Genomic DNA, 12,226 nt, shown 5'->3' with positions numbered 1-12,226 from the left:
AACACTGACTGTTGATAAGGCTCCACACCTGGATAATTGTACAGTGGAACCTCAGTTCTCGAACTTAATTCATTCCAGAAGGCTGTCCCAGAAGTGATTTGTTCGAAAACCGAATCATTTTCTTCCATTAGAAATAATGTAAATTGAATTAATGCATTCTAGACACACACACAGCCCAAAGCAAAAACAAAACAAAAAACAACCACAAAAATATCCACAGTACAATTTCCTGAGATGTTAACCACGAAAGGTTTAGCAGTAAACTGACATACTTGCAATTTGAAATGAAAGGCACTAAAACTGTAGTCAGTGTTTATTCCTTCCTGTACATCAGAGAGTTTATACTGGATAGAAATCTTGCAAACATTCTCTCCTTTGTTTGTCCCCTCTTAAAAATTCTCTTTAGCCAGCTGGTTTGGCTCAGTGGATAGAGCACTGGCCTGCAGACTGAAGGGTCCCAGATTCAATTCCAAACAAGGGGTTGCAGCCTTGATCCCCAGTAGGGGGTTGCAGAAGGGAGCCAATCAATAATTCTCTCTCATCACTGATGTTTCTATCTCTCCCTCTCCCTTCCTCTCTAAAATCAATAAAAATATATTTTAAAAAATTTCTCTTTTAAAAAAATTAATAACCCTGGCCAAGTGGTTCAGTTGGTTGGAGCATCATCCTGTACACCAAAAAGGTTGGGGGTTTGATTTCTAGTCAGGGCACACATCTGGGTTGTGGGTTCGATTCCTATTCGGGACACGTGGGGGGTCAGCAGAGCAACTGATCAATATTTCTCTCTCTCACCCCATTCCTCTCTCTCTAAAAAAAGTAAAAAAACATATCCTTGGGTGAGGATTAAAAAAATAATAAACCAATTGCAGGTTAATATAAATGGCATTTTTAAAAAATAGTGAGAAAAGTATCATTGTTTTACACTTTATAAATCTCTTAATACTTGACTTAATTAAAAGTAACTTGAGCCCTGACTGGTATGGCTCTGTTGGTTGGGTGTCGTCCCGGGCACCGAGAGGTTGCTGGTTCTGTCAGCAGTGGACAAAAGGATCTCTGGCCAGAGACAATACTCTGAGCCCCCAGCTCTTGTCTTGCTTGTAGTGATAAATTCAAACGAGACAACAAATAACAGCAAAAGCAGGGCAAGGATTTATTTGTAGGAAAGCAAGACACTCAAAGAGGACCTGAGTGGGCAGGTCAGCTGGATGAAACCAAACCAAGTGCCCTGAGTGGGCAGGTCAGCTGTCTGAGAGCGAACCGAATGCCCCTCTTGGTTAGGATTTGGGATCTTTATACCCCGAGACTGGAGTAGGTCTCAATAAGTTGCCCCCTCCCATTTTCTTAAAAAAAAAAGTATCTTTAAGTTATAAGGCTGCTTCATCTAGGTGTTATTCACTGGTTAGACCACATCCTAGAGAGCTCTGAATCTTTCCTGCTCACGTAAGGGCCTGCCACCTCCACTGTCTATTTTCAGTTTACCACATCGCACACTTACTTCTTCCAAGCCTCAGCTGCCTCTCCCAGCTTCTATCTTCCTATCTGCTTACTCAGTTTCATTCCCCGTCAGGACAGGAGGCAGCCAATCGATGTTTCACTCTCGCATCAATGTTTCTCCCTCCCTCTCCCTACCTTTTCCTCTAAAAATCAATAAAAATATATTAAAAAAAATAAAAATAGCTTGATTTTCTTATATGTTTATGCATTTTAATCTGTTTCGGCTGAAGTATTTGGAGAAAACCTGTCCTCATACAGATAAATAATTGAAAAAAGGAGGAGAGATATTTTAATACCCTTTTCAAATCATGTTGGATATTCTCCTTTGATTGTACACAAACCATGATAAGTGGTAGTTTCTTTGAGGATAATTATAATGTATTTGAAACCATATCAGTGAACTTTTTGTATTACAATAAAACCCATTGGTCTATTTTGCAATTTGAATGGATCTTCTACCCAAGCGTGATCATGCATTGGTCACTTTGAAAATATTGGTTCACTCAGTTATGCAGATATTCCAAATGTTGATATATTTCATTATCCAATATAAAAAATAATAACATTCATTCAAATCACAACCAATCCCATCAGCAAAATCTTTATGTGTTGGGAAACTGCCAAGTTCACTGTATAGATACAGGTTTTCCAAAAGTGTAATTTTCACTTGAATTCTCAAATTTTATCATTGGCAACAAATATTCTAAGTTGTTTTCCTTTAAGTCACAGGCTCACTTTGTTCATTTTTTTAAAAATGTGTTTTGACTTTTAGAGAAAGAGGAAGGGAGAGGGAGAGGGAGAGAGAAAGAGAAACATGATGTGAGAGGGTAACACTGATCAGCTGCCTTCTGCACGCCCCCTACTGGGGATGGAACCTGCAACCCAGGCATGGGCCCTGACTGGGAATCAAACTGTGACCTCCTGGTTCATAGGTCAATGCTCAACTACTGAGCCACACGGGCTGGGTTCATTTTGTCAAACAGAATAGTAAATGCCATGCACTCAAGAATTGAGGTTTAATAAAATTAACCATTTTTACTGCTTCATCAAGGTCATTCTTAAGTGAAACTGGCCCTTTTTTCATTGCAAGTGTGTGGCAGTAAAGAATACAATGACTACTAGTCCATTGCCTTGATATATGCCAGGGTATCAGCAGTTTTACCCCCATTGCTTTTGCATGATTAGTGAAAAAGGCAAATAATATTAAGTATTGTGAAAATACTTTTGACCGCACGGACCCCCAAAAAGGTCTTGGAGACTCTAGAGTTTGTGTACCCCACTTAGAAAACTGCTATCTTAGATCCTTACAATTTCATAGGTAGGAATACTCTCACTTTACAGGTGAGCAAACATACTCAGAAACTAAATCATCTGCCCAAGGTCCCTGAACTGGAAGTGGTAGGGCTGAGTTGATTTGATTTGAAAGCCTGTGTTCTCATGCAGCCCCTCTCTCTGTATATTTCACCACTGATGGTTCCTTGAATATATCACACTGCTTTGCTTGTTTGTTTTAATTTTATTTTATTTTTGGTAGTATTACAGATGTCTCCCATTTTCTCCCTTTGCCCCCTACACAACCCTGTTTGGGCTCTGTACTTTTGCATATGCTCTTCTCTCTGCTTAGAATGTTTTGCCCTGGTGAACGCTCACACACAGTTCAATACCCACCTCAAAATTCCTTTCTCCTGAGGTAGAGTCAATTGCTCCCTCCTCTGTGTGCTTATGTATTTTTTTAAGAATATTTTGTAATAGTCTATGTGATCAACTGTTGTTTTTTTTTAAATATATTTTATTGATTTTTTACAGAGAGGGAGAGGGACAGAGAGTTAGAAACATCAATGAGCAAGAAACATCATTCAGCTGCCTCCTGCACACCCCCTACTGGGGATGTGCCTGCAACCAAGGTACATGCCCTTGACCTGAATCGAACCTGGGACCTTTCAGTCCGCAGGCCGATGCTCTATCCACTGAGCCAAACTGGTTAGGGCATGTTATTCTTTTTTAAAAATATATTTTATTGATTTTTTACAGAGAGGAAGGGAGAGGGATAGAGAGTTAGAAACACAGATGAGACAGAAACATCGATCGGCTGCCTCCTGCACACTCCCTACTGGGTATGTGCCCACAACCAAGGTACATGCCCTTGACCGGAATCGAACCTGGGACTCTTCAGTCCGCAGGCCTACGCTCTATCCACTGAGCCAAACCAGCTAGGGCTCTAAAATCAATTTTTTTTTTAAATATTTTATTGATTTTTTACAGAGAGGAAGGGAGAGAGATAGAGAGCCAGAAACATCGATGAGAGAGAAACACCGATCAGCTGCCTCCTGCACACCCCCCACTGGGGATATGCCCGCAACCCAGGCACATGCCCTTGACCGGAATCGAACCCGGGACCTCCCAGTCCGCAGGCCGACGCTCTATCCACTGAGCCAAACCGGCTTCGGCTAAAATCAATTTTTTTAAAAAATATATTTTATTGAATTTTTACAGAAAGGAAGGGAGAGGGGTAGAGAGTTAGAAACATCGATGAGAGAGAAGCATCGATCAGCTGCCTCCTGCACAACCTCCACTGGGGATATGCCTGCAACCAAGGCACATGCCCTTGACCGGAATCGAACCCGGGACTCTTCACTCCCCAGGCCAATGCTCTATCCAGTGAGCCAAACCGGCCAGGGCTAAAATCAATTTTTTTTTTAATATATATTTTATTGATTTTTTACAGAGAGGAAGGGAGAGAGATAGAGAGTTAGAAACATCGATGAGAGAGAAACATCAATCAGCTGCCTCCTGCACATCCCCTACTGGGGATGTGTCCACAACCCAGGTACATGCCCCCGACTGGAATCAAACCTGGGACCTTTCAGTCCACAGGCCGACGCTCTATCCACTGAGCCAAACCGGTTCCAGCTAAAATCAATTTTTTAAAAAATTAAAAATATATCTATTTAGCCCTAACCAGTTTGGCTCAGTGAGTGTAGGCCCACAGACTGAAGAGTCATGGGTTCAAGTCAAGGGCACACACCTCGTTTGCAAGCTCAATCCCCAGCCCAGGTCAGGGCTAGAGCATAGGCCTGAAGACTGAAGGGTCCCAGGTTCCATTCCAGTCAAGGGCACATGCCCGGGTTGGGGGCTTGATCCCCAATTGGGGGCATGCAGTAGGCAGCTGATCAATGATTCTCTCTCATCATTGATGTTTCCCTCTCCCTTCCTCTCTGAAATCAATAAAAAAATATTTTTAAAAAAAGTATTTTGGCTAGTCTTGGCCCTTTCCTTGTATGTTTTAGAATCAACTTATCCAGTTCCTTATTTGGAACTGTACTCAATCTATACATCATTTGAAGGAGAACTGACATTTATGTTTATAATTATGAGTCTTCCTATATGTCAACATGGTTTATGTCTCTATTTGAGTTTTCTTTAATGTATTTCACTAGTTTTATAATTTTCTCCATATAGTTTTGCACATAGTGGCAGATACCGATGGCTGTGCTTCCTTCTATAGCAGTGGTTCTCAACCTTCCTAATACCGCGACCCTTTAATACAGTTCCTCATGTTGTAGTGACCCCCAATTTCATTGTTACAAATTGAACATAATTAAAGCATAGTGATTAATCACAAAAACAATATGTAATTATACATGTGTTTTCCGATGGTCTTAGGCGACCCCTGTGAAAGGGTCTTTCGACCCCCAAAGGGGTTGCGACCCACAGGTTGAGAACCCCTGTTCTATAGCAACAGAATCCACAATTTTTAGCTGGGCACACAGACACTCAGAATGAAGACTGTATTTTGTAGCCTTCCTTGCAACTAGGAGACCATATAACTATTTTCTAGAAAACAGGATATTAGCAAAAATGATATGCAACTTACGATAAGTGTCATTAAAGGAAGTTAGGTTCCCTTTTCTCCTTTCTGCTGGTTGCAACACAGATAACATGGGTGAAGCTAACCATCTTGGACCATAAGGTAGAAAAGGATGTCTGAGGATAGCAGAACCACCAACATAACGGAAGGAATAGGAGTTCCTGATCATTATGGAACTACCATGCTAATTCTGGGTTCTGTCAGAAAGAAGAATGAATACTGAATAAAGCAGTGTCTGTCATACCTTCTGAGAGGCTACTGAACACTAGTTGTATGCTAGTTATTTATGGAGGTTAGGGCCTGAAATTATGATCTTGTAGGCAATGATGATAATTGTGGTATTGTGATGGTAAGGCAAGAAGATACTGATGCTGGAGGCACAGTATGAAAGAATAGAGCATGGAGTAAGAAGTGTAGAAAATGGCCAACTGTGCAAAGAAGTTCAATGAATGATTTTGACACAAAAACATGAAATCAACCTTTTCAGTGTGTCATCAAGAATAATCTTGAAAAAGCCCTAGCTGGGTAGGCTCAGTGGGTTAAAGATTCTCTCTCATCATTGATGTTTCTATCTCTCCCTCCCTCTCTGAAATCAATAAAAATGTATATTTTTTAAAAAAGAATAATCTTTAAAAGAAAAAGCAAGAATACTATTTAGAGATTATTTGTAGCCACAGGGGGAGTGGTTTAGAAAAAAATTATGCACATTTTAGAAACAAGACAAACAGATGACATGATCTTTTAATGCCATACTAGAGCATTTTCAAGCAAAGTCAGCCTGGGGTCACCAGGTAATCTTGGGGAGTCTAATTTTGTTTGATTAGCGCCCAGAAGTCTTACAACCCTCAGGAGTGAGAAGGCAGCCCTGGCCAGGGTGGCTAGGCTGGGCGTCAGCCTGTGCACCAAGCGATTACCATTTGGATTCCTGGTCCAGGGCACTTCCCGGGGGCCGCGGGCTCTCTCCTGGGGGACTGCGGTGGAGGTGGGGGTGGGGGTGGGGGTGGAGAGTGGGGGTGGGGGTGGGGGCGGGGTGCAGGAGGCAGCTGATCGAGGCGATGCTTTCACTTCAATGTTTCTCTCTCGGTTCCTCTCTGTAAAAATCAACAAACTGTAGTTTTTTAAAAACTTGCTCTTTAAAAACTAATGGAGCTCATTTGCGGATATGCAAAAAATAACTCCAGGTGCCCCCAGCGCCCTCAGGTACCCACATCATCCAGGGCCGCTGTGCCCCCTCCCAGGGGAGCTGCCTCCTCCCCGCTCCGCAGTCCGCGTGGCTCCACGGCGGCGGGTTTGGTGTGGAAACACCTCCCGCACAAAAGCCACGGCCGGGCCGCCCTCCCGAGCCGGTCGGGCCGCCCCGGGGAGCAGCGCGAGACCCCCACCCCGACCCGCGTGCCGCGGCCGCCGTTACGTAACCGGCGGGGGGCGGGCGTTCCGCCAGCCGGAAGCCCCGCGCCTCCGGACCGGCCGGTTCGTTAGGCGCCGCCCTCCGGGCAGGGTTTTTCCTTTATTGGCCGCCGCTGCGTCACAGCGGCCCTAAAACCCGGCGGAGGGCACGCCTCCCTCACTCCTTACTTCCGCTTCCTTCGAGCGAGGAGTCGGCGCCTTCCCTCCTGCCTCAGCTGGAGATGTTTGGCTTCAAGAGAAACGCGGTCATCGGGCTCAACCTCTACTGCGGGGGGGCCAAGCTGGGGACCGGCGGCGGCGGCGACGACGCCTCGCCTTCGGGAAAAGGGCTTCTGACTGCGGGGAAGGAGGCCGCGGCCCGGCGAGAGGCCGGGGGCGGGGAGGCGGGCCCGGGGATGGGCGGGGGCGCCGGCGCGAGCCCCCCGGCCACTCTGGCGCCGGAGGCCCGGCGGGTCGCGCGGCCCTCGCCCATTGGCGCCGAGGGGCCCGACGTCACCGCGACCCCCGCGCGGCGGCTGTTCGCGCCCGTCGGCCGCGCGGCGCTGCCTGCGGAGATGGAAGCCGCGGCCGCCGACGCCATCATGTCGCCGGAAGAGGAGCTGGACGGGTACGAGCCGGAGCCTCTCGGGAAGCGGCCGGCCGTCCTGCCTTTGGTGCAGCTGGTCGGGGAGGCCAGCGGCGGCCCCGGCGCGGGGGGCTCGCTGCCCTCCACGCCGCCCCCCGCGGAGGAGGAGGAGGAGGACGAGCTGTTCCGGCAGTCGCTGGAGATCATCTCTCGGTACCTGAGGGAGCAGGCGACGGGCGCCAAGGACGCCAAGCCCCTGGGCGGGCCTGCGGCCTCCAGCCGGAAGGCGCTGGAGACCCTGCGGCGGGTCGGGGACGGCGTGCAGCGGAACCACGAGATGGCCTTCCAAGGTGAGCGGGGGCCGCGCGCGGTCTGTTTTGTCCGCGATCGCCGGGCCCCCCGTGGGTGGAAACCGAGACGAGCCCGTGCTGGAACGGCTCTCCGCCCGTTTCCGAAACCAGCATATTCTGGCCATGAGTCATTGTTTCCGCCCACCCGATTCTTTGGGAATCGCGCTCCGCTCAAAGGCCGGAAAGGGTGGGATGTCAGTGTTCCAGGGGGGTCGGCTGGGGGGCGGCGGGCCCGCCCCGGCGCAGACAAAGGCAGCCGTGGGAACCCGCGTGCTCTCCCCTCGCAGGTATGCTCCGCAAGCTGGACATCAAGAGCGAGGACGACGTCAAGTCTTTGTCTCGCGTGATGGCTCACGTGTTTAGTGACGGAGTAACAAACTGGGGCAGGATTGTGACTCTTATTTCTTTTGGTGCCTTTGTGGCCAAACACTTGAAGAGTATAAACCAAGAAAGCTGCATTGACCCGTTAGCAGAAAGCATCACAGATGTTCTCGTAAGGACGAAGCGAGACTGGCTAGTGAAACAAAGAGGCTGGGTAAGTTGGCTTTGAGGTCCTAGGGGGACCCGGGGTGGAAATGGGACGGAGGGTTTGAGAGGGGAGGTGGGGGGTAGTAGCTGAAGGCGGTCACGATGCACGACTCGGTTTTCACGCGCGAACTTACGGACCTCCGGTTGCTTGATGATGACGGAAATAGTGAATCCACAGAGACAGTGGTATGACTGTCTTTAATTTGTTGCATCAAAAACCCTGGTTTCCTGTAGGCTATTTTGCTGGATACTGAGTCCTTTTTTGATTAAGGTATTACATGTGTCCTTATCCCACCCCCGACCTCCCCAACTCATGCCCTCACCCCCCTGTTGTCTGTGTCCATTAGTTAGGCTTATATGCATGCATACAAGTCTTTTGGTTGATCTTGGATACTGAGTCTTGCTTTTGTTATTTTATTGTAATTCAGTTGGATGTTCGTAACACCAGTGGACTCAAATTACGAAGCAGTGTTACCTGGGGATAGTAAAATACATTCCTTGCTGCACACCCACCCTCATTTTAAGTGTCTCTTTTGCAGCTGAGCGGGCGGGGGGGGGGGCGGGGCCAGGGGGGCGGGGTAAATAATGGTTCATAGTTTCCTGGAGGCGGGGTTTAGATTTGTAGGTTGGTGGAAAAACCCCATACCTGAAAATGTGCTTTTCTTTCTGTTTTCTAGGATGGGTTTGTGGAATTCTTCCATGTAGAGGACCTGGAAGGCGGCATCAGAAATGTGCTGCTGGCTTTTGCAGGTGTTGCTGGAGTAGGAGCTGGTTTGGCATATCTAATAAGATAGCCTTTTAAGTGAAATAATTGACTCTTAACCAACTCCAGGCACCAGATCCACATCTGCTGTGAAACAAGTGTATTTATGAAGCTGGACTTCAAAGCTGTCCAGGCTGTAACCTCCAAGCAAAGTAGAAAAACAAGTGGCAAGAGGATTGTGGCTAATCGGAATAAAGAACATCGAAAAAGTAGTCCCCATTGAAGAGTCACTGTCTAAAAGAAGCAAAGTTAAGTTTCAGCAACCGGCAAACTTTGGGAGGCCCTGAAGGAGGACTTTTAGATTTAGTGAAGATGGTAGGGTGGACTTGCTATCCTTGCCTAGAACAGGAGAGTGGCCAGTAGCCAGGCTAGTCATATAGAGTTCATTAAATATGCCCATAAATTTCTATAGTGTTAAAAGAGAAGCACTAACAATGCCAGTGAACTGTAAAGTGGATTTAAGCTACAATAGAAATATGACTAGAAGCCTCAGTACTGTACAACAGTGTGAGGGGAAGCTTTTTCCTCTGTATAATGGCTTTCCCAGGTGGAAGAATAGGAAGTCCAAATGCGCAGGACTTTATGCCTGTTCTACTTTGACTTGGTCTGAGTGGTTTAGTTTGTTAGTCTTGTAATGGCCACAAATACTTGACTTAAGGCTCAATAATTGTAGTTACAAATGTGGATTATCCTCAATTTTTAAGATAAAAACAACTTGTAAATGTGTTTGTCTGTAAAAATTGTATATATTTTTACAGAAAGTCTATTTCTTTGAAATGTAAAGGCACAAGAGTAGAATTTCCATTAGTTTTTTTCATACCCTTTTGAAATTTACAATTTCTATAGTTAGGAACCTATTTCTTACAGCTTTTCTATCCTAAACTTTGTCCTGGTCAATTCTAGATTGTATACAGAACCAGTTGATGTAATTGTATGAAACCTGGTTGTGATGGAACAATTCTGATTCATAACTATGCAGGCTTTAATTTTCCTATCAGATTTTGGTAAGTATTCCTTATAGGGCTTTTTTTTTTTTTTTTTTTTTTAATCTGGGTTGAGAAATTGGGTAATGGAAATTCTTTCACTTGGTTACATGTAGATTTTCAATAATTGAGTCAGGTTGTTTTAGGGGAGTGGGGAGCAGGCCGATGATTTACAAATAATGAGCTCTGATTGGGCAACAACTTGTTTTGCGTTCCTTCTGTTGGACCTAGCTTAAGTGGTGAAATTTGTGTTCATGAGCTCATCTGCAAAGCTTTTAAAGAGATTGTCAGCTGTTCCAAATGGGATTTACTAGCCGTGTGTGGATAAAAAGATCTCGTCAGGTGGATGAGAGGCGTTGGATCCCTTTGCGTAATAAGTTGTAAAATGATGGCTTTGAAAAGCAGACTATAGTCTAACCATGGTGCTATTTTAGGCTGGCTTGTTAAACACAGGTCTAAGCCTAACATATAAATAAAGCAACTACTTAATTGTTTCATTTCTATTAATGATTCCCAAACTTTGTTTTAAATTTTTACATTGGCATCCCTTCGGATTTCAGAACTTGTTCTGTTGAATTTGCCATTTCCTATTTTTCCTTTGAATTATTTGCTGCTTGTCCTGCTCCCTCTACAGATACTTAAATTCCTACATCTTTACCCTGCCATCCTGAACTCTAGCCTATTTAGTTTTGGGCACTAGGAGCCTAAGTAACCACCCCTATAGGAGTCCACAGACCTTTATCCTTCATGAGTTTTGTCCTTGGTAGTACAATGGGCTCTGTGATGACAAGTCATGGTCATGAGGTGGGAGGAGTCCCTTTTCCTTGGACTGGTTGGTACCTTTTTGGTTTTAGCTTTTCCTACCTTTTTGAGGGGAGGGGAGGGAATTTCAAACGTCCTCTTAAAAATTTTTAGAGGGGAGAATATCTTACATGACTTTGTCTAGATTCCTTTGAATGTGATTGTTTAAAATTGTAGAACTAGGTACAGAGTGCTGTAAAGGCTACTGGTCAAGTTAAAGTAAGCAATGTTGGAACTAGGGTCATTTGAAAGCGTCAGCCTCAACGTGATCTTTAGTCTGTGGACTCCAGATAAAAATAGGCATGAATAAAATGACTAAGAATGTAATAGGGAAGAATGCCCTGCCTGCCCATCTCCGAGCCATAAGGTCATCTAGCTAGAGCTATTTTTACCAATGTATTTATCATTCTTGATCATAAACCACTTATTTATATCATGTCTGTCTCTAAGGACCTAAAAGCACTTTATGTAGTTTTTAATTAAACTTAAGATCTGGTTAAGGTGACTAAAAGGCCTGTCTCCCCATACCCAGTTGTGGAAACGAATGCATAGATGTAAGTTGGTGGCATTTAGAGGCCCAATTTACTAGGTGTGACTGCTGAAATGAGGATCTTAGTATTGTTTGTGAGGGCTTTGGGAGCCAAGTGCTTTGGGGAAGGGTGGGTGGTTTTATAGGGAGAGGAGGCACTCGTTCTAAGTGCTGACTAGCTACATACTTCAGGCAAAGCCTCCCAAATGGGAAAGGAGGGAATGCTTGGGAAAATGGCTGTCTCAGCAACTTCTGTCCTATGCTTCTCTCAGGGAAAAACCTTCAGTCCTCTAGTGTGACATTCTACAGAGGTGGACACCTTGGTTCTAGTTAAACGGCTGCTATTGTTAACAGCTGTACCATTGGGGTTAGGACCAACTACAAATTAAATGTGGGCTGTAAAATGTAGTGTGTTTCCCTAACTTCCTGTTTTTTCCTGAGAAGAAAATAATAAATCTTTATTCAAATGCAAGGTGTGGTATGGGTGTTTTCTAGTCTGTTGCCTGTCTTCCTTCCCCATCTTAGGCAAGCATTTTAGGAAAGTCAGCTGAGCAAATAAGTAAAGGTGAATTAACAAACAAAAGCAGCCCCATAAAGCTAATTTGCCTTAGAGCAAAGGACAGTTCCCTTCCTTTCATTCAAATTAGAGATATTGGCTTTTTAATTAAATGTATTACTGTTGTACTTTGGAGTACTTCCTGTACATTTTAATGCAAAAATCATAATTTCTGTCCAGATTTTCTTTTGGTCATCAAATGCTGGTATAATTTTGATGTCAGAGGGTTCGATCTCCCTGTCTCTAGAAGAATTAACACCCAAAGTTAAGGGTTTTAATAAGATTCTTGGTAGTAACGTTTCAGTACTTTTCCCCTTTCCTCTGCCAAAAAGAGGTGAGAATAAGCAAGTCAGTTTCAGAAATGCTATCCTGTATTTTCTGC

General features: G+C 45.0%; 1 protein-coding gene across 1 annotated transcript; it reads left to right on the top strand.

The window, feature by feature from the left end:
- Positions 1-6,910: 6,910 nt before the first annotated feature.
- On the top strand, positions 6,911-11,760 carry MCL1 (MCL1 apoptosis regulator, BCL2 family member). Its single transcript, XM_036343953.1, has 3 exons — positions 6,911-7,684; positions 7,972-8,219; positions 8,890-11,760. The coding sequence occupies exons 1-3, from the start codon at positions 6,991-6,993 to the stop codon at positions 9,004-9,006; spliced, it is 1,059 nt and encodes a 352-aa protein (XP_036199846.1). The 5' UTR covers positions 6,911-6,990; the 3' UTR covers positions 9,007-11,760.
- The last annotated feature ends 466 nt before the right edge of the window (positions 11,761-12,226 follow it).

This window comes from Myotis myotis, unplaced genomic scaffold, assembly GCF_014108235.1.
Source record: "Myotis myotis isolate mMyoMyo1 unplaced genomic scaffold, mMyoMyo1.p scaffold_m19_p_18, whole genome shotgun sequence".
In the NCBI taxonomy this organism is placed as follows: domain Eukaryota; kingdom Metazoa; phylum Chordata; class Mammalia; order Chiroptera; family Vespertilionidae; genus Myotis; species Myotis myotis.
Note: the sequence above shows the minus strand (reverse complement) of the source record. Positions and strands in the feature narration are given on the sequence as shown.